The sequence below is a fragment of the Camelina sativa genome, chromosome 13 (genome assembly GCF_030686135.1).
Source record: "Camelina sativa cultivar CO46 ecotype springtype chromosome 13, ASM3068613v1".
NCBI classification, from domain to species: domain Eukaryota; kingdom Viridiplantae; phylum Streptophyta; class Magnoliopsida; order Brassicales; family Brassicaceae; genus Camelina; species Camelina sativa.
In genome coordinates this window covers 25,849,702-25,875,784 of record NC_141892.1, presented here as the reverse complement: position 1 = coordinate 25,875,784, position 26,083 = coordinate 25,849,702, and the positions used below count along the sequence as shown (strand labels likewise).

General features: G+C 35.3%; 2 protein-coding genes and 4 pseudogenes across 4 annotated transcripts; 1 reads left to right on the top strand and 5 right to left on the bottom strand.

The window, feature by feature from the left end:
- Positions 1–5,435: 5,435 nt before the first annotated feature.
- LOC147930024 (receptor-like serine/threonine-protein kinase SD1-7) lies at positions 5,436–6,183 on the bottom strand (annotated as a pseudogene).
- Positions 6,184–7,982: 1,799 nt separating this feature from the next.
- On the bottom strand, positions 7,983–9,269 carry LOC104738529 (receptor-like serine/threonine-protein kinase SD1-8 pseudogene; annotated as a pseudogene).
- Positions 9,270–11,356: 2,087 nt separating this feature from the next.
- LOC104737640 (conserved oligomeric Golgi complex subunit 4) lies at positions 11,357–15,650 on the bottom strand. The gene is made up of 2 exons (XM_087481872.1): positions 12,404–15,650; positions 11,357–12,101 (listed from the first exon to the last, which is right to left on the bottom strand). Exons 1-2 carry the CDS (start codon positions 14,000–14,002, stop codon positions 11,472–11,474), a joined length of 2,229 nt encoding a protein of 742 aa, XP_087337998.1. The 5' UTR covers positions 14,003–15,650; the 3' UTR covers positions 11,357–11,471.
- On the bottom strand, positions 14,071–15,599 carry LOC109125201 (pentatricopeptide repeat-containing protein At4g01400, mitochondrial pseudogene; annotated as a pseudogene). The gene has a single exon (XR_015578318.1). The product of XR_015578318.1 is annotated as a pentatricopeptide repeat-containing protein At4g01400, mitochondrial pseudogene (transcript).
- A 947-nt stretch (positions 15,651–16,597) lies between the features above and the next one.
- LOC104737639 (NDR1/HIN1-like protein 1) lies at positions 16,598–17,823 on the top strand. The gene has a single exon (XM_010457858.3). It carries the CDS (start codon positions 16,920–16,922, stop codon positions 17,604–17,606), a length of 687 nt encoding a protein of 228 aa, XP_010456160.1. The 5' UTR covers positions 16,598–16,919; the 3' UTR covers positions 17,607–17,823.
- A 2,002-nt stretch (positions 17,824–19,825) lies between these two features.
- On the bottom strand, positions 19,826–22,437 carry LOC104737637 (calcineurin B-like protein 5; annotated as a pseudogene). The gene is made up of 8 exons (XR_015577601.1): positions 22,307–22,437; positions 22,035–22,117; positions 21,861–21,920; positions 21,651–21,757; positions 21,492–21,544; positions 21,274–21,354; positions 21,078–21,190; positions 19,826–19,995 (listed from the first exon to the last, which is right to left on the bottom strand). The product of XR_015577601.1 is annotated as a calcineurin B-like protein 5 (transcript).
- Between the last annotated feature and the right edge of the window lie 3,646 nt (positions 22,438–26,083).

The window sequence follows — 26,083 nt, the reverse complement described above, 5'->3', positions numbered from 1 at the left end:
AACCTTGAAAAAGACATGTTTCAATCAGTGAGTCGCGTGTATATATATCTAGAGAGATCATATAAACTTGGAAGTTATGGAAGCAGATAAACTTGGAAGAGATACCATTTATGGCAACTCTACAAAATATCTTTGTGATAGAATTGATGAGAATAAGAACACAAAGGTGTTTAGGAGGAATTAATATTAGACTCTCATAATTTCAATGAGACAATCTGCATTCTCTTATATAGAGATTTAATTTCCTATTCTAAGATATATATAAATGTAAATAATACATTAGATAAATATAAACATTCCTAAACTAGAAATATTTTAGATCTTCATGTATTCCATATTCTTGGACAATCATAATTGTCGATCTTTCGGTTTGATCTCCGGTTCTCACCCAATACCCCCCCCCCCCGGCAAGCTCATATGTGGTAACACGTGTGAGATTGGACAAATCTTCAAAATAACGGCTTTATACCCGGCCGTTGGATCATCATCGACGTTTAAACCCAGTCGTAGGGTTCAATGCGGCTACAATACCCAGCCGTTAGGTCATCGACGTTTATACCCAGTCGTAGGGTCATCAACATCGTTTATACTCGGCCGTAGAGTCATCTTCGTGGCGTTTATACTTGGCCATAGAGTCATCTTTGTGGCATTTATACTCAGCCATAGAGTCAATTCCTTGGGTTATGTTTGATTAAGAAATAAACCATAATTAGGATAAACTTGGTGAAACATCATGGGACAGTTGCATTTTGTATACCTTTATTTGGCCTTGAATGCAATGGTAGACCCCATACTCGATATTTGAGAAACATAACCACTAAGGGTACTGAAATTACAGTTGACTCCCTTACGACCAAACAAAAAACACAAGCCCAAATGACAGATGTAACCCGGAGGAAGTCTGGAATAGATTTATTTAAGGTCGATTACAAATTAACGTCAACTAGAAGACATAACAATTGGTATACTCCTTAATTATAGTTTAAATTTTAATTAAAAATTATATAAAAACAATTTGATAAACCTATTGACCAAATAATAACCACATAGACTTCCTGCATTGGAATAAAATAAATTTCCTATAAACGAGTCAAATTAAGGGAAGAAAGGCTGATTAGGTTAAAATTATATGATTTAGAGTTTTGCTTATGTGGACTTCTCTGTGGACTATTTGTGGTTGACTTTGTTATGCCATCAACTATTAATATTATATTAATACCTATAATTTAACCAAACCGATAGCTGAACCTAACCGAATGTGTACTGATTCCTTGATTTTCACCTAACCGGATAATTTAACCATATATATACTTCTCTCTGTAAGTCAACCCTAATTTTTATGTGATCTCTCTCTCTCAAAAATTTCAATATTGTTGCTCTAGAAAATTCAGCCACATATACCCACAAAATATTTCGTGGCTTACAAAGATAAATATGAAAACCCTAGATTCTCTTTTATTTTATTTGCCTTTCTCTCAAATATATCTTGGCTCTCCAAAAAATAAAAAATAAAATAAAGTATATCTAAAAACAGATGTGTCTCAACTCCAATCTATCATCTTTTTCTCTTTATTTTTTCATTGAAGAAGTTCTGCAAATCTGACTCTACGAATCTCCCTCCAGCTTTGTCCTTCATTCATATTCAAATCTAATCCCAAAGGTTTTGTTTTCATATCTACCTACCTAATCTAGGTTTTTAGTTTTATGTTGGTTAAATTTGGGTTCTATATGAGTTTTCTTATTTGGATATGAGAATTGTTATTGGGTAGTCTGTTGGAAAAGTTTAGTTCTTTCTTTTTTGAGTTTGATTTTAACTTTTATTTGGATTTTTATGATTTAATTGCTTAAAGTCAGTTTTTTTATCAAAGCTTGTTCTTGTCTTTAATTTTACAGGCGGAAGAGAAGATTAAACAGTAGGTGGTGGAGGCCGAGGTGGAAGCGATGGAGTGGCAATGGAGAAGAATGAAGAAGAGACGAAGAAGAAGCTGATTTTGTGTGCATAGTCGTTAGGATAGGTGATAGGTGATAAATACGGTTTAGTTTCCCAGGAAGAAGTCTTCTTGATAAGTCTTCCTGATAAGACTTCAGCATAATCATTAAAAATATTAAATTGATTTGATTGATTTGCAGTTTAAAGTACGGTTTAGTTTCCGAGGAAGAAGTCTTCCTGATAAGTCTTCAGCATAGTCATTAAAAATATTAAATTGATTTGATTGATTTGCAGTTTAAAGTACGGTTTAGTTTCCGAGGAAGAAGTCTTCTTGATAAGTCTTCAGCATAATCATTACAAATATTAAACCAACCAATAATCGGTTCAGTTTCCCGTGCAGAAGTCTGCCAGAGAAGTCGTCGGCATAATAATTACAAGGTTTAAATTGATTTAATTGATTTGACGTTAGTTGGTAAAGAAGTCTGCAAGAGAAGTCGGTTTCTTTATATTTTTCTGGCACTGTTTCAAATAAACCGGAATTGGTTTTCTAAAACCGGGATTATTATAATTATTATAATTTTACTCAACTTAAAAACCACGATAACAACTATAATTATCTCTAATTCCGTCTTGCTCATATTCTTGTCATCAATCTATTCCTCTTACCTCTTCCACTTATCTCATCCGCTTATCAATAATGATTGATTTTCCCATTTCTTTTAGTGTTAAACTTAAATCTCCATCTTTCGGATTGTCTCAATTGCAGAGGTGACAATTTCCCTTTGATAATAACCAGAGAGTACATAGAAGAAACATGTTTTGGGGGTCAGAGCAGAGACAACTTAATTACAGTTTTTAGTTTTTATTCTTCAGTCTCTTAGTTTCCTTGTACTTAATTACAATTTTTAGTTTTTAGTTCCTTGTACTTAATGCTATGTAAAAGTAGTGCTTAGCCACTTGCTAAACGTATTTAATGAAAGTATATTGACTATTATTGTTCAGGTCGGTCAACAGTGCCTTACCCTATCTTCACCTTCTTCCCACAAAATGTGTTAAAAAGTTTCTTTCTTTTTCACTTTTCCAAATACAAACAAATCCAAACAAACCAACCAATAATCGCTTCTTGTAGAGTTGAAAAATAGATAAGAACGCATAAAGAAAAGAAAAAAAATGACAATTAAAGACTTTTTCAATTATACAAACTTCACACAGAAGTCCAACACGTTGACTTCCAAAATAAGTCTAAGTTAATGACCTAATTGCCTAAGAAAATCAAAAACTTGATTTCTCCATATGTATAATATATAATCATGTTAAAAAAATATAGAAGCAAGTACATAACATATATCAAAGAATACAACAAGAAAATCTTAAAAATTATTCACCAATTTGCAATGAATTGATTTTCAAATTATGACGACTTCATGTTGATGTCAACATTCTAGACATAAATTAGCCTCTATGAAGATACTTCCTTTGAAGTCTATTTTGTGTGGTCTATTTTTGCAATTACAATTTAATAAAGTAGACACCGTATGAAGTCTACTAGGATAGTTGACTTCTTTTGTTGTCTTCCTCTGTTAATTTTTTTATCAGTTTTGCAATTAAAAGCATATAAAAGAGTAGACTTCTTGGAAAGTTTCAACAAGTTAACTTCGATTACAGTCTACTCTGGTTATTTTGCAATTGACCAAATCATTGACTTTGTAGTAGACTTCTATCTAACAAGTAGACTTCATTTATCTGTCAACAAGAAAAAGTTAACTTCGTTGTGGTTAGTTTTGCAATTGACCAAGTTTGACTTTCGCCAATTTGACTACGTTCGAAGTCTCCACCAATGTTGACTTCGTTTGCAGTCTGCCGTGGTCATTTTTGGGGTTGACCAACATTATAATTTTTTAACTAGTAGACTTCTTTTGTAGTCAACTAATTAATTTTATATCAATAATATTACGGTCAATGCTTTTATATTTTGGTCAACTTTAAAAATAACCACTATAGAAGTCTACTATTTTCTTATCCTGCAAAGACTTCATCTGACAGTCTTAACTAAAAAGTCAAGAATTTGGTCAATTGCAAAAATACACCTTAGTAGACTGCAAACGAAGTATCCGTTAGAAATATTATAATGCAGTCTAAACCATATTTTTTTATTTTCAAATGAAATTAAGGAGACTGAAAATTTAGTCTACTGGCTCGAAATTCGATAAATTTTAAATTGCAAAACTGATCACATAATAGACTTTACATGATATTATGACGGTTGGACTAACAAATGAAGTCTAATTTCGACAAAAACACAAGAAAAATCACAAAATCTACCGGAAAATAACCTTACGGTGGTTGTTCGCAATGTCAAACACCGAGGACGTCGTCTTAAGTCACCACGGAAGAAACCCAGCGCCAATTTAATCACGATCCAAGAATCATGACATATAACAAGATAAATGCACTTGCAAATTTTTTTGGATTAAAATGGAGAGGAGATGGGAGAAAATGAAGTTCTTATAGCATTGGGTGTTATTTAGCGTACAAATTCAGGTTGTTGAAGTTTTAAGAGCTTCAAATTTGGTTGTTCATGGTTGTTGGAAAATTGATGGTGGTGGCACAACCGTAAATAAAAGAAGAAGATGATGATATGAATGTAATAAACATTTTTGCAAGAAATTCAAATAAATCAGAAATAATGGCAATTTTGTGAATACAATGAATAGACACGGATTTAATAGGTAGAAAGTGGCAAATGTTGGAGAGAGAAAAAGAGGGGTCTAACATTGCAATTGACTCAAGTTATGGGTCTAATTTTGCAAGTCTCCCAAACATCATCACCAGTAGTGTTTTTTTTTTCAATAAAAATCAGAAGAAGCTTGCATAAGAAACAAGCGACAAGAGGTCAAAGAAATTCGAATTTTTTTTTTTAAGAAGAAACAATGGAAATAGATAGATAGAACATCATAGAAGCGAAAGCAAACAAAACTCTAATCTATAGGGATAAAAATCCACAAGATCGACCATTCTGATACCATGATAGAATTGATGAGAATAAGAACACAAAGGTGTTTAGAAAGAATTAATATTAGACACTCATAATTTCAATGATACAATCCCCATTGTCTTATATAGTGATTTAGTTTCCTATTCTAAGATATATATAAATGTAAATAATACATTAGATAAATATAAACATTCATAAACTATATATATTCTAGATCTTATGTATTCCATATTCTTGGACAATCATAACCGTCGATCTCTCGGTTTAATTTCCGGTTCTAAATCTCCCAATACGTTGGCTATTATTGGGAGATAATTTGTACAACCAAGAGTAACTATATTAATTATGTCATTATTAAGTTGATTCCGCAACAAGAAAAAAAAAACAATTCGTCCAATAATATTACAAGTCACAGTCGGATTTAAACGCTGACAAACAAGCATATATCACATAGTCGATCCTAAGAAAAAGCAAACCATAATAAAGAAGACGCTATAAGATGATTATTCATCACCGCGCACTCATCCGTGACATAGTGGCATAGTTCACGCTGGATTGTCCGCCTAAAGAAGATGAAGGGGGCTCACCGCGGAGGATCCTACCATAGAAGTAGTCGGGAACTTTTGGTTTGGGGATTTCGGTTTGTGGGCTTTGGAGCATCAATACGACGGACTTTGTGCTCGGTCTGTCGTCTACAAGTGGTTGAACACACAGGAGACCAACCTGTATCGATCTCAGAACCTCTTCTTCCACTAGGGATGAATCCAGGTAATTAATTATAGTCCACGAGACCAAGAGAGTTCCCTTCGTTCCAATATCTCCATGCCTGTTACAAAAATTTTTTAAGCATTTTATCATAAGTTTGTAACTCGTTTCTGAATATCATTAAATATATATATATATATATATATATATATATTAATGTTTGTTACCTTATCCATAAGACTGTCTCCCTTGTGGGTATTGCAATAATCCAGGTTTCTTTCCCCTGTTACAATCTCGAGTAAGGTGACCCCAAAGCTGAAGATATCTGATTTTTCAGAGAAATTCATACGCAATGCATATTCTTCTGACATTTATCCCTTGTGTAAATAGGGAAAGAAAATTACTTTAGTCTAGTTATTTTTCACAAGTTAATAAATTCGATGTTCTTTTAGTTGCTTACATACCGAGTTCCCACAGCTTTTTCCGTTCGAGGTTCTCTACCGTCACTATTTAGTATTTTGGCCATTCCAAAATCAGAGATTTTTGGGATCATGTTTTGACCAAGTAAAATGGTACTTGGTTTCAAATCGCTGTGTATTACAGGAGGGTTTGTGTAATTGTAAAGATACAACAACCCCTCCGCAATACCCTTGATAATTTTATGCCTCTTATCCCAATTCAATAATTGGCTACGAGTTTCGTCTGTAACAAAAAAAAAAAAAAAAAAATTATATATATATATATTATTAGATGGAAATAATTTTATAAAGTTGATAGAAGGAGAAAAAAGAGTGGATAAATTAAACACTAACCGAAAATATAGTGATTTAAGCTTGCGTTTTCCAAATACTCATAGATCAAAATGATCTCTTCTCCTTCGCAGCAGCAACCTAACAACCGTACAAGGTTCAGGTGCAGGACATTTAAAATGGTTTCGATTTCATTCTTGAATTCTGTCATCCCTTGGGATGAGGTGTTCGCCAGTCGTTTTACGGCGACTTCACTACCATCGGGTAGTATTCCCTGCGAACACATATATTCATTGCAATTAAAACTTTAATTTTTCATAACATAGCTTAATGCTTAAAGTAACTATATATAACGATTATTATATACATATATATATATATATCATTACAGACCTTGTATACTGTACCGAAACCTCCTTGTCCGAGTTTGTTTCTATCAGAGAAACCATTGGTTGCTTGGGCAACAACTCGAAATTCAAGAAATTGGAATCTATCTACGGCCGGCCCGACTATTTCGGTCATGAGGATCTCTCTTTGGGTTGGTTCTGAAACATTAAAAATATAATTATGAAGAAACGAGTAACAAAACAAGAAAAAAACAAATTAGTTTTTGTTTTGTTTTTACCATGTGTTCTTCTTCCTTTACGTTTCTTCCAATAACAGAAGCCGACGAAGCCTATAACAAGAAGTCCGATGATGATTGCTCCCACGATGAGTCGATAACCCAAGGTTCCATGCCTTTGCTTTTTCCATCATTTTTTGGCTGATCCTCTACGTACACACCAACAAGAAAGTGAAAACTAACTTTTGATATCATATTCTTAATCAGCTCATTAAAGAGTGTTCGTTTGGTATCTTAATTATTCCTTTAAGTGGGTTGATATGAGAGTTATAATTTCTCCACATCTTCGCGTAAATTCATTCTCTTTAGTGGAGCTACCCAGCCCCAGCCTACCCTAATCATATATTTTTGATAACTATACGTAGATTGATTTTTCTCATATATCATACCGTGATACCCACATCGATCTCTCTCATATGTATATATATATATATATATACTAACAAGGTTTTTGTGGCAAAACATTTTACTTTCTCTATTATAATTCATTATTACTCTCTCTACCTTTTCTATATTAATAATAATATGATTAATAAAATGTCATACCGAATAAAATAAAATAAAATAATAGGAGTTCCTTTTTTTTCTTTTTCATTATCAAATTATTTCCATAATAATAATTTGTCATATACATAAAAAAATGTAGTTATTATAAATATACATCATCTATCATATGTGTTGTTGTTAGGAAAGCCAATGGTTTCGTTAAAGCAAAACTATTTTTTTGTTTTTTATCCAATCAGATTTTGACACACACAATCCGGATCCTAAAAACTCTAAAATAAGGATTGATTTTCTACAATCTTACCTTCTTTTGTTGATTTTAATTATTTTAATTGCTCGAATGTATCAAGGGATTTTTTTTAAGATCATTCTTAGACATGCCCTTATATATGTATAGGTTGTTTTTACTATTTTCGTTTACGTGGTAGAGGGGATTTGATTAACCTAAATTAATTAACCAAAAAAATTAAGCTTAGACTAACCGTGATCATTAGCCGCCAGGCCCGCCACTCTGACATATAGGTCTTGACCGCCGGTGGTGTAGTTTCGCATATCGTGGAGCTCTCCTTTCCAATTCAAACAACTGCGCTCTCCTTTCCGGTTTTCCACAAGCGCATAAGCGGTACAGTTACAACCCACAAGGCATGACTCCTTGCATTTCTCCAGATTTAGACGCGAATCTGAGGTAACCATAGGCGCGGTTCCCGGCAACTTCATTTTTGCTAGCTTCACAAATTCACCACCTCCGCAGTGTATAGCAGTACTCCTCACACAATCGTGAGACCACGTAAGACGTTCCAACTTCGGATAGAACCCTCTAATGCAGTGACACTGCTGCTGCGACGTATCGTTTTTGGAACAGTAACTGTAAGACCCACATGGTTTTTCTAAGCCTTTCAAATAGCAAGAGTCTTCCCCTATGGACCATGACATTTTCCATTCCTTGGCTTCGGAATTCCATGAGTATAACTCATAAAGTACGCCCTGCCGTATTGTCCGTATTGTCAACCTCGAGTAGCTGCTGCTGCTTTCGAGGGTCTTCATTACTAACCAACCTTCCTTTAGCTCGAACACTGGGGGCATGTCCCCAAATTGGTACCCGTTCCATGTATCCATTTGGTTTCCCCCAACAAAAATTGCAATTATGTTTAAATCTTTCCGAATTTGGAAGGATGAATACATATCCGTGGGTGAGGGGTCTCCTGGACTAGACCAGGAATGGAGGGTTTGTCGCGGATCATCTTCACTATCAAAGAAATCAAAGATTTTGAATTTCATCTCCGGTAGTAAAGTATCCGTTGGAGAATCGAAGCTCTGCCATAAATAACCTTCCGGGTCGCTGGAGTCCTTCACCACGAAGTTGCCATTATCGAAAAGTTCAGCCACCATCCTAGACCTCACACCTCCTCCGGTCAGATTGGTCTTCCACACAGCTGGGATGTTATCTTGTTCGAACAGGAAGAGGGTGTTGTTGAAGAATTTGAGGGTTCCGACAGGTTTGGTGAGAGGTTTAACTCTGTTGGCTACCCATAAACTAGTTCTCTTTGGGTCTTCCTTGTACCATATCCCAAGATACCAACGAGAAATGGACTCATTGGGTTTGAAGAGACCTAACTCGAAGACATTTCCAGGAGACACAAGGGTTTGGTTGCTTGAGACTGTAAGACTTTCTCGAGAGTAAAGTACTGACTTAGAAGAAGAGAGCTCATATAAAAAGCAGAAGAGGAAGAAGAATACGGAGGTGACACAAAGTGGAGCTCTCATCTTAACCCAAATTTGAGCGCTAAGTGTTTTCTAGGAAAGACTTGTTTGATTAGATCGCCAAGAAAAACAATCTCGATGATGAAAACAGAGAGAAACGAAGATGACTATATGGTACAAAAAAAAAACAATGTTAGACACTTATCTTAAAATCCCCATAAAGCAATAAGTTCTAACAACTTAAAAAGTCTCGTCCTCAACCATATCTAGAGTATGGAGTAAAATTGATGTTAAGCTGTTACCACACAAAGGGGGAAAAAAAACTACTCATAATAAAGAGCCATTGAGAGTTGAGACGACGAAGTGTGATCTAGTGGTTGTGAAAATGCAACTAGCTAGTTAACATTATTTGTTGTGATGCAGTCCCCCATTAACAAAACATGATTGGTTCCGTTCCACATTGACATGTAAATTAGCTGTCTAATAATTAGTTAAGAGACAGAAGAGTAAATTTTGAAAGATTTTTCCTACACTCTGGTTATTTTTCCATCTCAGTTAGAAGTTTTTTAACTATCAATCGATTATTGCATCATTTTCTTATACGTAAGCAAAAGAACAACAGTTGTTAATTAGCTAGACACTTTAGACCCCTTAAACCCCATAAGCAAATAAGTCTCTCATCCTTTCCTCAAGTACTACATCGATCCAACAATTCCCATTTTTCTCCCAAGCTTGCTCTCTATTCAATTTAAGGCATCATCTTTTTTTCTTCTCTATGAATTTATTCGACGCTAGGCCGTCAGCTATGACATATCTTTCTTTATCGTTGTTGTTGAGTTGTGAAGCATAGTCAGGTTGTATTATCATCTAATCTAATTGTTAAAGGCAAACAGATATAAGCTTACAAAAACGATGCAATGGATTGGACACAAAACTCTGCGGTTATTCTCTAGTGTATTACAATATAACACTCAAATTTCTTTTATTAAGTCAACCATTTAAGATCATATTTAATTAGTGTGTAACATTTTTGTAATAATTTTTTTTATAAAATTATATAATAGTTGAATTTTCTCATTTTTTGTTGTCAAATTAATATTCTTATGAACCAACGGCGATGCAATGGATATGACAACATGCTCGGTTATTCTATATTATATTGCAGTTTAACACTTAAATTTCTTTTATTAATCTGACAATCTAAAATCAAGCATATGAGTTAAAGTATCAATCAATAATTGCGTGCATGTTATAGTTATGTTGGTTTTCATGAACTGCACAAATATTAAGAGAAAAGAGGCAATAAGTTTAGTCTTGGATTTTGCTAAGAATAAGTTGTTTGCTATTCTACGAAAAGATTTTGAATAATTAGTCAGTGGAACAAAGTAAGGAAACGGACGAAGAAGAGGAAGAAGAAGGTTATAACAAAAAAGCGGACGGTAGAAGTAAACGATGACAACTACCATACAAAATTGATAATGAAGATAACGAGAAATAATATGAAGAGTAAGTGAAAAAAAAAACACAAAGATATAAGTGGTGACGTTCAATTGAATATGAGAAAATAATAATTGATTCATGATTCTTTTGATTAGATTTGATTCTTAAGCAAAACTGATTTTTATAATTTTTATGCTTGTGTATTTGAAATGAATTTTTGCCTTAATCGTAATTAACCTTATAAATGATAATTTTATAATTATTAAGAGAGAAAATACTTGTTGAACCAAACTGATTTTTATAATTATTTACCAACGTTATTAAACAAGTGATTTTTAATTAAGAATTATTTAAAAGTCTAATATTAAAATTATATTTTCACCCTTACTAAAAAATTTAGACAATTGTAATAAGATCAATAGCATGACAATGTATATTTTTACAAGTTTTATATTTGTGCTTTTCAATCAATATAGTAAACTTTATAATTGAAGCAAATATATATGACTTAACATCAATTATATTAACTGATGTTATAATTAACTAGTATAATATGCGATGAATTGATGATGATGATGGAGATATTTATAATCCCTGCTTCTCCCTCCCAAAGAGATTTTGTAACTAAAACTCTAATTTCCTAGCGTCCATTCTTGTAGCTGATCGTTTTTAATGGAGATATGTTCGTTTTCACTAAATTGAAAATCCGATTTTGTTTTTACAAAAAAGTTTTCAATCATTTTAAATACTTGTTGAACCAATCAGATTATATAAAAGTTTTTGGTTTTTAAGTAATTGTAGATGAAATAAACAAAAGAAGTAACATCACAACTTGAGAGCAGCAATTGATTCGGGTTTAAACTCGACCCGGAGACCCAAAACCCGTCTAACCTCAGCTGGTGTGAGTCTCCAAGTCATGGGTCCTGAGTTCTCTCCCCAAAAGTCCAAAATCTCTGATACCTTTTCCAAGTTCAGTATCGTCGCCATCTGAGTTAATCGAGCAAACTTATCTCTCACTGTTCTCTGAGTCATGCCCGAGAAATGACTAACCAAAGCCCTTGTGTCTCTGTCAAGCTGAAGCCCGCCAAGTTGGCTAAACCGTTTTTGCATCATTATGACTTCGAGTCTCTTGACTATGAAATCGATTATGAGATGCAGAAACGAGTCGTAGTTGTTGGATGTCATCAGTGGTTGGAGCCAAGCGGCGTTTGTTTCGACCGAGTGGAGAAGTCTTTGCACCCACGGGTCATTCACCTCGTTCTCTGCGTACTCAGTTTCTGTTAACTCGTAGCTTATGGTAGCTACGGTGTCTAGAACCGGACGGATTCTTGGTGTTACGGTTGCTACGAGCTGTTCCATGCCTGAGTTGAGTAATTGCTTGAACGAGTTGCTTAACTCGCCAAACTCAGATAGACATGATTTAATCCTCTCTCGATCTGTTGGTGCAGGAAACACCTGTGATTAGGACACGAGAGAAAGAAAGTGAGACACATATGCCTAACATCAAGAGTGCAAGTTAAACAAAATTCACGGAACTGGTTTAGCAGGTCAAATGCTTATTAACATGTTTTCATGGGATTAACAGAGCCTAAATTACCTCTAAGCAAGCAACTTATCTTTTCCAAAATCATTATCTACGTTACATAGAGTGAAGAGATATCCATATATATATAGTCAGGCAAAGTAAGCAAGATCATTCTAGTCTATGAGATCCTTTAATTTCCTAATTGACTAAATCACCAAGTATGAGTACTAACCTCAGTACATTGCTCCTCAATTTCATGTTTTAGTTTGAGAATGTATTCGAAGCTCACGTCCATATTGTTCAAAGCAGTTGCAATCTCAGTTCCGGTGTTTTCCACACCGATACCACCCAAGAACAACCTAGCACCAAGGTTAGGCTCTCTAATTTTCTGTTGTAAAGCTTCATGGTAATCATTTCCTAACAGGCTACCGGCATTGCTCAACACAGCAACCACAGAACTGATGTTTGACGTTGAAATAGATCTCCTCAGGCAACTCTGCAAAACATAGAACACATCGTCCACCATTGAAGTGGTAAGGCTGTCGGGTACATGCTCATCGATCCTTATAGCTTTCCTCACGTTCTCAACCATAAAGAACCCTTCTAGTACCACATAGTATTCTGTCACATCCCGGATCACTTTGCTAAAATTTCCATTTCTAAATGCCTTTGTAGCCCTTGGCAACAACTCAGGATCTACTGACGTCAAAGACTTGATTTTTGACACCATGAACTCGGTATAATCCTCACCCAACTGCATCAGGGACAGTATCTCGTCCACATAGAGCTCAACTTCCCTCGGGTCTGGTCCTTCAGACGCACCACCAGCGAGAAGATTCAGATTGGGAGAATTGTTAATATCAGACGCTAATCCAGCTAAATTTCTAAAGTCCATGTACTTCTTCAAGATGGACGAACCTCTTGAATCACATTCCTCTTGCAATTCACAGATGGCATAAACAACACCATCTTCTCCACAAAGACCCCTCAAGATCTCATCGTTTTCTGCTATAGCCATGACAATGTCCTTAAACAAATTGGTTAAGCAACCAACGAAATTAACCTGTCCAACGAGTCCTCCTTCTTGCTCCATGAGCTCCACCACATTTTCGTATTCCATCCTCCCTCTCATCGCAATGACATCTTTCAAGTAACGAACGTAAATCGGTAGACCTTCTTCCTCCATTCCCAGTGGAGAGTACAGTCTCACGAATCTCAAAATTGTAGGATGATCTCTCTGGTTAATCGCCGCTGAGAGCTTCTTATTCACAATACCTTCAAGCTGCTTCTTCGAAGCAAGAAGCTGCTCTCTCTGATCAGAACCAGAAGAATCCTTGTACTGCGAATCGATCTGGAGAAACCTCTGTACGAACTTCGCAGCGGACTCGTAATCCTCCGATTCCAAAGCCGTCTTCACGCCTTCGATGCAATTCCCTCGCTCGACAATCGCGTCTATGCGGGAAAGAGTAACATTCACACGAGACTGGGCGAGATCGAGCTCTCGCACCTTCCCACTGACCTGATCCGCGAGATCACAAGTCGATCGAACATTTCCCAACATGTGATCCGCATCCGCTTTCACGATATCAAGAATCTCCGCGGATCTCTGTAGCTGAACGAGACTCCGATCCAGCTCCGTACGCTGCGATAGAAGCGTGTCGAGATCTGAGTCTAGGCTTCGCTGGTAAGCGATACATTCGTGAAGAAGTCGCGTCATCGCTCCAACGTCAGTCAGTGATCGTACATACTTCAACGCTTCCGGTGTTCCGAATTTAACGGTGGACGAATCCACCGTCTCCGCCGCCGCATCGTCTTGTTCGATCTCCGGCATTTTAAGCGAAACTCAGATCTGATCCCTAGTCGCCACCCTCACTTCCTATAATTAATCAGAATCTGATATGAAGCAAAATGGACTTAAACTCATGTTAAAGCCCAAGTTAGGCCCAATAACGAAGACCACGAGACTTTCTTAAGAAAGTTTTGAGATTTCAACGTTTCTCTCTTCTTTCTACATCAGCTCAGGGACCTATTGATAAAAATGTATGTCTCTTCCTCTCTCTCTAACATTTTTGCGTTTCATTTGTAGCTTACTAGAGAGGTAAGATCCTAATCCGACACCCGCATCGACGATTCTGGTATCACCGCCTATCTCTTCTTTAGTAGCATCTTCAAGAAAGCGTTTGATCTTCTCCGACTCATCTTCTTTACAGATTAATGGAATTATCATCTCCCAAGTGTCTGAATGCAATGTTTCTCCGTTCCTAATCACATGCTTCTTCGACTTTCCCGGAGCTGCAAAACCCTTTTACCAAACTATTCGAAATCGAAAAATGAGGAGAAAACCCTTTCGATATCATCTGTATGAGATACTTCTTCCCTTCATCATACATCCCTTGATCACAGAGTCCTCCAATCAATGTCCTACACGAGATCAGATTAGCCGCGCAGCCGTTACCCGACATATCATCAAGAACTTTCCTAGCATCCATAGCGCCACCTTCTCTACAAAAGCCGAGAATCATCGTGTTGTAATGAACAATATCCGGATTGCAACCTTTTAACTTCATCCTACATAGAAGCTTATAAGCCTCTCTGAGCTGCGTCTTCCTACACAAACTGTTCAACAATGTTGTGTAACTCAACCTATCAGGCACGAAACCTTTATTCAGCATATCTTCCAGTAATTCCATAGCACCATTCACTTGTCCTTTCCTAGAAAACCCTTGTATCAGAATCTTATAAGACTCCACATCAGGGACAACATCTCTCTCAAGCATTTTACCAAACAGTAGGTATGCAATACTCAAATCATCATTCAAACAAAAAGCGTGCATCAAAATGTTGTAACTTCTCGTGTTAGGCATCACTCCGTGAAGACGCGAACTCTTGAATAGATCAAACGCTTTCCGAAGATAACCCCTATGGCTTACGAGAACCTCTAGGATCCGATTCAGATGTCTTGGCTGCGGCGTGAAATTGAACTCCAACATTTTGTAAAACGTACTTAAAACTTTCTCCGGTAACTTCGCTTCTGCGTAGACTTTGATCAGACATGTGAAGAGTTCTCCGGTCACTGGGTATCCACTCGATCTGTGCTTGGCGAGAACATCGTCGATGAGACTGAAGTATCGAGAACGGCCGAGTTTGAGGATGAGGATGCGATGAGAAGATTGAGAATGGCGAAAATTAGGCTGCTGTGAAGCGTAATCGAAAATCTCTTTGGCGAGGAGAGGATCCGATTGCGAAGCTATGAGCTTTTGTACCCGAGTCGGAGATCCGATTGGAGATTTAGGGTTCCGATTCGATATCATCGGCTCTCGAGCTTCGTGTTCAGATGAAGAAGATAATAGAAAACGTGAAAACGTCAACAACGGAGGAGTCAGGTAGCGAACAGCGGCGGAGCAGTCGTAGACCGGCCGGCGAAGCATTTGGTCGGGGTTTTTAATAAATCGGCCGTTAGAAATGAGAGATGATGATTCAGTCTAGCAGAAATCGAATATTTAGGCTAAAATTATGCAAGCCCAATTAATAATGGGCTTTAACATTTATTAATGGGAGTATTAATATAGGCCCAATAAGGAAAGAGAAGGTAGTAGCAGCAGCAGACTCTATGACTTATCTCTGTCGGTGACTACAGTGTCGGTGCGGTGCCTCGGTTAGTGTCTTTTAAATAACAGGTTCTTTTTATATGTGATAATTATGTAATTTGGATGTTTACTAAAAAAACTATATACTATACATTTTTATGTACCGTATTTTGTTTTAAATTATATGGAATTTTGTTCAGGAATATTGTTGGAGATGTGGACATAAGAAAAAAAAAAAAAGGCTGTTGTACTTTTCTAAACCTAGCTATGAAATAATTTTGCAAATCTTGTGGTACCCAATTCATTTATTGTACCTTCGATAGATGTATGTAGTTAATGGCTTTATTCTAAACTACAGTTGATAAAAATAATTGTGAGGTATGGTAGCTTCATTGGGAAAATTACTTAGCGCCAATAACATACTAAACTCATAGCCACAACCGAACAAAAATACAAATAATATGGCACGCAATGCAACATTACATACCATGCCTTTCACAAACCGCAACCTTTTTTTTTTTTTTCCAAAAAACCGCAACCTTTTGTAGTATAGTTTTTTACATTCTGATTAACACACGGACAAAAAAGTTATAGTTATCACATTGCACAAATACCATAGTAGTCACCAAAAAAGTCAATCGTATAAATAGTATGTACTGTGTAGTAGCCAATAGATTCACATTTAAATATATAAAAATTGATTATCATTATAGTCATCAGATCCGTCACGTGAACGGTTGCACCGAGATTTGGATTCTTTCGAAAGTACTTCTTTCTAGTTTCTAGCTGTATCAATATATTATAAAAACCTTAATGTAAACAGTAAACCAAATCCCATAAATCTTACTTAACCCATATCAAATTTTACGGCTTCTTTACAAAAAAAAAAAGATTAGCATCTCAAAAGTAAGACGAACACATAATTACGACTCCAAGCTTTCTAAGTTATAAACAATTAATAAAATGTACTCTAGAAGAGTGTTTAAGGCTCTTTAGTATTAACTTACAAAAAAAAAACAAATCAAGACAAAATCTTACATCTACTACTTTATCTTTCTTCTCTTCCTCCTACTTAGTGAAGTTCACTCTTCACCAAACTCTAAATCCTCTTATTCTCATATATATACACACACATACCTATACAAACACATATATATAGCTATGGGCGAAGGAGAAGCAAAAGCAGAGCAAGCAGCAGCCAAAGCAGAACACAAGAATGCTCCCTCCGCTTCTTCCACGCCGGAATCTTCCTCAAAAGAAGGCGGAGGTGGCGGCGGAGACGCTCGCCGTGCAATCTGCGGTGCGATCTTCACCATCCTCGTCTTACTAGGTATCATCGCTTTGATCCTCTGGCTCGTCTACCGTCCACACAAACCACGTCTCACCGTCGTCGGAGCCGCTATCTACGACCTCAACTTCACGGCGCCGCCGTTGATCACAACCTCTGTTCAGTTCAGCGTTTTGGCGAGAAACCCTAACCGGAGAGTCTCCATTTACTACGACAAGCTCTCCATGTACGTGACGTACAAAAATCAAATCATAACGCCGCCGCTTCCGCTTCCTCCGTTGCGTTTGGGACATAAATCTACGGTGGTGATAGCTCCGGTGATGGGTGGTAACGGTGTACCGGTTTCGCCGGAGGTGGCTAACGGTTTGAAGAGTGATGAAGCTTACGGTGTCGTTTTGATGAGGGTGGTGGTTTTAGGGAGGCTACGTTGGAAAGCTGGTGCGATTAAGACTGGACGGTATGGATTTTATGCCACGTGTGATGTGTGGTTGAGATTTACTCGATCTTCTAACGGACAAGTTCCTCTTCTCGCTCCTTCAACTTGTAAAGTTGATGTCTAAGTTTAGTTTTGTCTTATAAATGTGTTTTATTTCTATTAATCTTTGTGTTTTTTTTTTAAAGTTTGAAATGTTATTAAGAGAAATTAGAATTGTGTAATCTTTTTTTTCTTTTTCTTCTAAAATGTTAGTGTTTGAGTCTCGTCGTCGTCTCGACTAAACTGTTGAGTCTGGTGTAATAATAATAAAATCAATAGGCATAAGCGAGAAATTATAAGTACAGTATTTATAATTTACAACTACTTATGATATTTACTTTTTTTATTGGATCTGTGGATATTAATTAATGACATTTGACTATACAAAATGTTTTGTCGGTAATAACGTGTCTTGGCATATGGTGAGTTCATCGACAACAGCTCATCGTGTTGGTCAGACATATGGCGTCTTCATGCAGTATCTCACTCATTTGGTTTTATCATTTTAGTCATATATATATATATATATAATAAAATATAAGAATTCGTCTTATGTTTTGCAATCTTCCGATTCAATGATATTTTTGATTTTAATTTTGTTACGAGTCTTCTGAAAATTAAATAAGTTTAAACTTTTTAATATTGTGCTTCACAATCTCAATGTTTTCGAATGAGCGTTCGTTTTAAACGAGTGACTAGTATTTTTCTTTCTTCGATGTTTTTTCGAAGTAACCGTAACTTAAATGTAGAAATCTCATATGAAAGCGTAAAATCGAAACCATATTTTTAGTTCACTCATCTTTAACTCACTGTGCTTTTCAAGCCCATCTTACAGTCATCGTGAATTTGATGAATTAATATTAGATATTATTCAAAAGTTATATTGTTAATTGTTATGTCACGTCCATTTTTTTTCTTTCTTTTTGGCAACTTATTATGACAGGTTCAAATCTCTGCGTTCCCATTTTCCTCGAGTGTCCACAAGTTTGTTCTTTTTATTTACTCTTTTCCTTTTTTTTTCAAAACTCCTTTTGTGTTCACGACCCGATCTCTGCTTTTTACCTTTCCATATCACATCTTTAGTTTTGTAGTTAAAAAAACAATGACCCTTTTTTTATCCTTAGTTTATGATATTAGAGGTTAGACGATTTTTTTAAGTTTAACATGCTTATACGATATAACCTTCTTTTTCCATTTTTTTTCTTCTAAATAACCTATGTGATTATTGAATTAAAAATATTTCTTAATTAAATATATATATTTTTTTTTGGCTTCTCAACCGAACATTTTGATTATGAAGATAAGTTTGCAAAAATGCAGTCAGGAAAGGTAAATGAGAACAATAACACAAATTGATCGCGAATGTATCATTACCAATAAAATGGGTATTGATAAACTCAATTTCTAGGGCAACAAATATTAGTTGGTCAGTTCACAGTTGCATATATTACAAAGAACAAATCACCAAACTCTTAATTAAAGAATTTATAACGCGTTGAACAAAGCTAAATCTTTTTTTTTTTTTGAACAACCAACAAATCTAAGTTATTCAACTTTGGATTTTAATGGAGTTGGGTGTATTTCAAAATTCAGCGTTATTCAATTAGATATTTTAAAAAGTACAATAAAATCTACTCTTATTAGATTTAACATTTGTTAGATGATTTTAAAGCACTCGTAAAATCGATGTTATTCTATTTCCAATGGAGTTTGTTTCACTTTAGATTTTAACGTATTTTACATCCAAAACATAAACAAACACAATTCTAACAATTTTTGAGTATTTCATCTCTCTTCTCATAAGTATCTCTCCCAATAAAATCAATTTGTCATTGTCATCGTCGTCATCTTCATCGTCATTATCATTATCATCATCATCGTCCTCATCATCGTCATCATCATCGTCATCATCATCGTCATCGTTGTCGTCATCGTCGTCGTCCTCTTCTCCAGCCACGATAACTGTCCCGTCATTAAAGCTTTAGTAAGCAATCAATTTGCTGCCTTCGGCATGGGAGTATATGGTAACGAGATGGATGATGAATCCTCTCAAAGGACCCAGGGAGAAAGGACAATCAAGTTTACTCAAAGAGCCCAAGAATTGCAATGGACTACGGTAGGTGGGCGTAATGTAATTTAACAGTTGCATTACCAACTAAGGTAATGTAACGTAATTAAACAGTTGCATTAGTTTAATTATTTGGTTTTAATTCACAACATAATTTATGGATAAGTTATAATTTTTTTTTTTACTTTCAAAAATAAAATAAAAAGTCCACTAGTAAATGACTTTCAAAACCATGAGTAAAGCTTTTCAAATCCACTAATGACATCCAAATCCACATTCAAAGCATTTACAAAACCATTGGACTCTGAAATCCACTAATATTTTAAATCAATTAAAAACCTTTGTTGAATAACACCCCCTAAATCTTATTTACCGAAAAAAGGTTGGGAAATTCTTTGGTATGTCCCTGAAAAAGAAAAGGAAAAAAGTATGAATAAATATCTTAGATTTCAAATAAACTAGATATTCTGCTTATAGAATTAATTCATATTGTTTTGTAAAATTGGAAATTTCATAAAATTAATTATAAATTAATACTTATGTTAAAGGGAGTAATTCCTATTGTTTTGGAAATTTATTAGGATGGGAAATCTTGTTTTCCAAAATCAAAACTTAATACTCCCTTCATATCAAAATATAAGATGTTTTAGAGAAGTTTTTTTGTTTCATAATATATGATGTTTTCAAGTTTCTATGCAACTTTTAGGAGGTGTATTCAACTTGACATTTTTAGTGATTTGTGTAAAAGTTACAAATCCTATGTTATTCAATCATGGATTTTAAAAAGTCTCATGAAATCCACTGTTATTCAACTGATGATTTAAAAATCTACTTTGAAATCCACTGTTATTCAAAACAGTTTGTGGATTTGGATTTTAATAAGTTTTAGGGATTCGGGAGGATTTTAGAGGATTTGTTTAGTTAAAAATACAGAAATATAAATCTCATGGTTTTAGGTGGGATTTGAAAGAATTTTACCATAAATCATATCAACTCCCCTAAAATCTATCAAAATTCCAAATTTTCTAAATCCCATCAAATCCTCTAAAATCATTGTTTCAATACACCCCTTTAGATTAGTTTAGTATTTTATATTATGCAGTATTGTTTCTCATTGGTTGAACTTGTTAAAAGTAAATATTTCTTAATATACATGATTTAGTTAAAACATCCTATATTTTAAAACGGATGAAGTATTAATTATTTAAATAAAAAATAAATTAATAATTAATGTCAATGATATGCTTGAAAATAGGTATGAACTTCAGGATAAATGTTTCAAAAAATGTATATATAGATTACCTTAAACAAAAACAAACAAACAAAGAAAATACTGGAAAATATATAAGATTATATATGCAATTTATGAACACACACACGTGGTAGCTGGTTCTTGAAAGATGCATTCCAAATATTGTGAAAAGGGTTCATCTTTTCTTAAACTATATTTTTGTTGCATATTCAGGAAAAACCAAGCAAATGCATTACTTCAAGAAAGGGATGGTCATGTTCTTGAGCGTCAAAGGATAGGCGGCCACAAAAGTCTCCCATTCTTCCAAGTCTATTTTCCCATCTTTTTTCCAATCCGCCTCTACAAATGTCTTCCTTTGCCATAATATAAGTCAAGTAAAATAACTAAAAATGTTAAATCGGCACACACAAACCTACGCGTTACATTACCTACCTTTGACACGATGGAGTCAATGATACTCTCCGATAGCATAAGTTCTGATTCTTCTAGAACGTCTGTTATCATCTCTTTCACCTATAATTTCCCCAAGTCGAAGAAAAACGTCAAATATTTTATCATGACTTAATCAAATTACTTTTTTTTTTTTTATCAACAATCAAATTACCTTATACTTGTTCTTTTTTTTTTTTTTTGAAACGAATATTGCTTACCTCTTCCGGTTCGATGAATCCAGTCTGACGAGTATCGTACAATCGAAATGCAACTGTTTATGTGATCAGATTATTTAATTCTATGGTTGTAATTAATATATAACAATGAACTTAAAAAAAAAAACAAATTATAATATGGAATATATGAATAAAACATACATATGGCTTTATCTCTGTGGGATGTGTTTGGATGAAAAATGTTGAGAGTGTACAAACTCTCCAAAATCTATAGTCCCATCGTTTCTCATATCGAATAATCCGAATATCTGCATATTTCATATTAGATTTTTAGAATGAAATTGAATACTTTTACGTATGAACAAGGTCTTAAGTTTATATTAGTATATAATATCTCATTAGAAAATTTACTCGCTCTGCTGAAAGACTGCGCCTCTTGGTATCATTGATCAAGATATATTGAAATTTTTCCTGAAAAAGCCAACCAAATCGACATTACACGAGCACACCTTTTCTGTAATAGTATAAAAATCTAGATGATATAATCTTCACGTTGTGGAAATAATATTTAGTTTGGATTCAAACTTTTGTCAAAAGATTGTCGTTGCTGAGACACGAAGTTAGTTTCTTGAACATTTCATGCAAAACTTCAACCTCAGCCTCGCTAACTGCAAACCCGAAACAGTTAAGATGTTATTATACTCTCTACAAACTCATGCAACAGTATTATCGTTCCATGCAATATAATTCGCACTATATATATATAGTAACTACACATATGTCGTATGTATATATATATAAGTGTATATATAGAGTCGAGAGTGGTAGATAATTGAGTAGACATTACTTAGACTTACAAAAGGTTTGAGAAGCAAGAAGGGAAATATCTTCATGCCTTGTTCCTCCTAATTGCTTGCTGCAAACACATCCCATTTTACTATATCAATATAAATCTCCAACATACGGCTCTATTGATTTGTGTGTCCTATATATATGAGCATGTAAGCTGCGAAATTGTGGAATATTATTCTATTCCTGACCGAACAAATTCGAAAGTGGAAGGGTTCATACCTTCCAGGCTTAGGAAGCTGGAGACAAATGGTATTATTTGTATAAGAATTTGATACTAATTCTTTCTCTACGTACGTGATACTATATATTATATTCTTTTTCTATGGTTTATATTTTTTTGCTGTTTTCAATTTTTTTTTTGTTACTGAGTATTGTTGTTTCAATTAATGACCAACCATATAGAACCAGAACCAAAAAAAAGTTGATTAGTAATAAGTTATACTCTTTTACAAAAAAAAAAAAAAAAAAAAAAAAAAAACGTTAACAATACAGTATTTTTTGGGTGATGATTCATAATTTCATATTATTATTATTATTACTATTTTTTTAAAATATCTCTTTTCATTAGATAGTGGAAGTAGGGCTGGGCATTCGGGTTCAGGTATTACTCATTCGGGTTCGGGTAAACGGGTTTAGAAAAATAGAACTCATTGGGTATTTTTAGATATATGGAATCGTTTCGGTTTAGGTACTATCGGGTTCGGGTCGATTTGGGTTACAAATTTTAGAACCCGATTAGTACCCGAACTACCGGGTACCCGAAAAAATATAATTAAATTTAAATAAATTTAGTTAAATTTTGACTTACATAACAAAATATTTTAGATATTTTGATTATTTTTTGATATTTAGGTATAAAACTAAATGAAATATTCAAAATTATAATCATAATTTTGGGGTAATTGCATTATATTAATGATAAATATTATAAATATGTTTATATGTTCGGGTTTAATGGGTACCCAAACGGGTACCGGATATTACCCGACCCTAACCCGAACCCACGGGTATTAGAAAATAGAACCCAATAGGGTTTTATAGGCAAACCCGTATCCAACTTGAACCCGGTTTTTCGGGTCGGGTTCCGGATTGGATATTTGGATACGGTTTTTATGCCCAGACCTAACCAGAAGTTTACAAAAAGGGAAGATAACGAAAAAAACAACACAGAGTAAAGCAAGTGAGTAAGCTTAAATTTTTAGCTGAGAGCTCTAGGGGGATTGGAAGTGAGTGAACCATAAGCAGAGGTAAGCTTCCTGTTGTGGTTTAGTTGAGGTAGTGTTACCCATTGTAGTACGATCTAGCCACAGCAATCTGCGACGCAATGACAGTTGTATTTCCCTTTGCAGTTGGGTCTCTAATCGGAAGGATGGAGTGTGTAGGCGACTGTTTCTCTCTTTCCATATTAAATAAACTAGAGCTTGAAAGACTAGTTTGCAAATTGAATTAAGTCTCCGATTTGTGGTGGGAGACTTAATCCAATTTACAAATCTTTGAAAGTCGGTATCCGGGTGAGGTACAAATTGAGCATATAGGCTGGTGTGGAGATTCCTGGAGTAGTTACAGTCAAAGAATAAGTGGTCTCTAGTTTCCATACCTGTTTGACATAGTAGACATGTCGGCGGGACAGGGAGATTCCATCGAATAAGCCTATCTCTTATAGTCAATTTATCTTGTACCGTTAACCATGTCATAAAAGCCATCTTGGGTATGTTCTCTTTGAACCATACTTGGGAGGACCATGGAACAGACGGACCAGCCGGGTGTAGATATCTCCATGTCTTCATTGATGAGAACGCCCCTTGTGCTTGATCTGGAGTAAGCTTCCATTGAAAGGTGTCAGGCCCCAATTCAGGAGTAGGCACTTGTTGAGAATGAAGACATGCTCTAAGCAATTGTACCAACGGATGTCTTCCCCTAGGTATAGACCATGAATCATTAGTGATTGCTTGGTTTACCAATGCCAGGTTCCTGATTCATGTAACCCTTGGACCCATCTCGCCAAGGATGTGAGAGAGAGGTCCAAGTCCAGTCCAATTATCATGCCAAAAGAGAGCTTGATTTCCTGAAGCAACAGTACAATAGACGAATGGCCTTGCTAATAGCCGAAGCTTTGACAGACGACGCCATATCCAACTTCCTGTGGTTGTAAAGTCAGCTTCCCAGAAGCTTTTATCCTTGATTAAGTGAGTGCGAACCCAGGATACCCAGAGTGAACCCGCTTGTGAGAATAAGAGCCAAATGAGCTTGAGACCGAAAATCTTGTTCCAATCAACCAAACTCTTAAGTCCTAGTCCCCCCGAAGCTTTTGGTGAACAGACAACCTCCCAGGAAACCTTGGCTTCCCGAGCAGTAAAAGCAACGCCATTCCACAAAAATGCGTTACAAATCTGTTCTAATTTTTCCGTACACTTGGTTGGTAACAAGAAGATAGAAGCCCATAAATTTATTGTGCTATTGATAACCGAGTGGAGCAACTGCAATCTGCCAGCAAAGGAAAGGTGTCGATTTGTCCATGAAGAGATGCGACCTTTAACCTTGTCTATTAGAGGTTGATAGTCTGATGCTGATAACTTATGTGAGAGTAAGGGAACTCCTAAGTAACGGAATGGTAGGGACCCATGAGTGAGATTGTGGTTAGCTGCTAGTTGACTTATAGTGTCTGCATTGTTGCCATCAAGGTAGATGCAGGTTTTTTGCAAATTTATTCCCAGCCCAGATGCCTTCTTAAATTGGTTTAGCACCTCTAATATCTCAACAATAGAATCTTCATTTCCATCAAAGAAAATGAGGATGTCATCTGCAAAGCTTAGATGAGTGATGAGCGGATTGGCACATTTTGGATGTGGTCGGATCTTGTTATTTATAGCTGCATTGTCCAACTGCTTAGATAGTATATTCATATTATTTCATTATCAAACTGTACCAGATCTCCAACTTATATCCCAGTTTCCAAGTATTTTCTTATAACAAAACATCAGATCACTCCTCATGAAACAGATTCAAACCATATCCCCGACCCTTGTCATGATGATTGATCACTTTTCTAAAAAGTAGTCGATTGACCATGCTCTCAGACTTATTCCGACTAGGATCGTCGAACATTATCCCAGAACATTGTTGACCGACCACAAAAATGCACTAATACAAAGGAAGATGACTATCCCAACTATGAATAGAAACTTAAAAGAAAAATTGTTGAAGCGATAGATTATACTCGAACGGTTTTAGCTCGACCGCATGCCGTACCGTTTAGATCCGTAAATGGTCCAGTGCAGCCACTGTACTTGCGAGCGAGTAATGTCAGCGACCCACTAGCTAGTCTGCTCTTCTTTTGTTTAGTCTTTTTTATTTTCTTACGTTGTTACGTTTAATTTTCTTGGTTACTGACTTACACAACTTTGTGGTGATTCGTCACTCTCATAATGAGAGTCTCATTACACTATTTTTGTTTATATCTTCGGGCATAACCGTATTAATTAATGCTTACTAAAAGAAAATTATTAGGGTTTTACCTAGATATGGTGGGATGAAAGCATTATTAGAATTTAGGTGTCCCGAGTTAACCAACTTCTCTCTCTCATCAATTACCAATATCTATTTTCAGTATTTCCTCCAATAATTTTAATCGTAGCGTAGTGTTCATATTTTATCTTTATTTTCATCATAGACACGATGCAATCATGCAACCGACGTAGAGTAAACACTATAAGTATGAAACAATTTCTCCATGGACCCAGATTTTAAAATGTGAAAATATTAATTGAACTTTTCCGATTGTT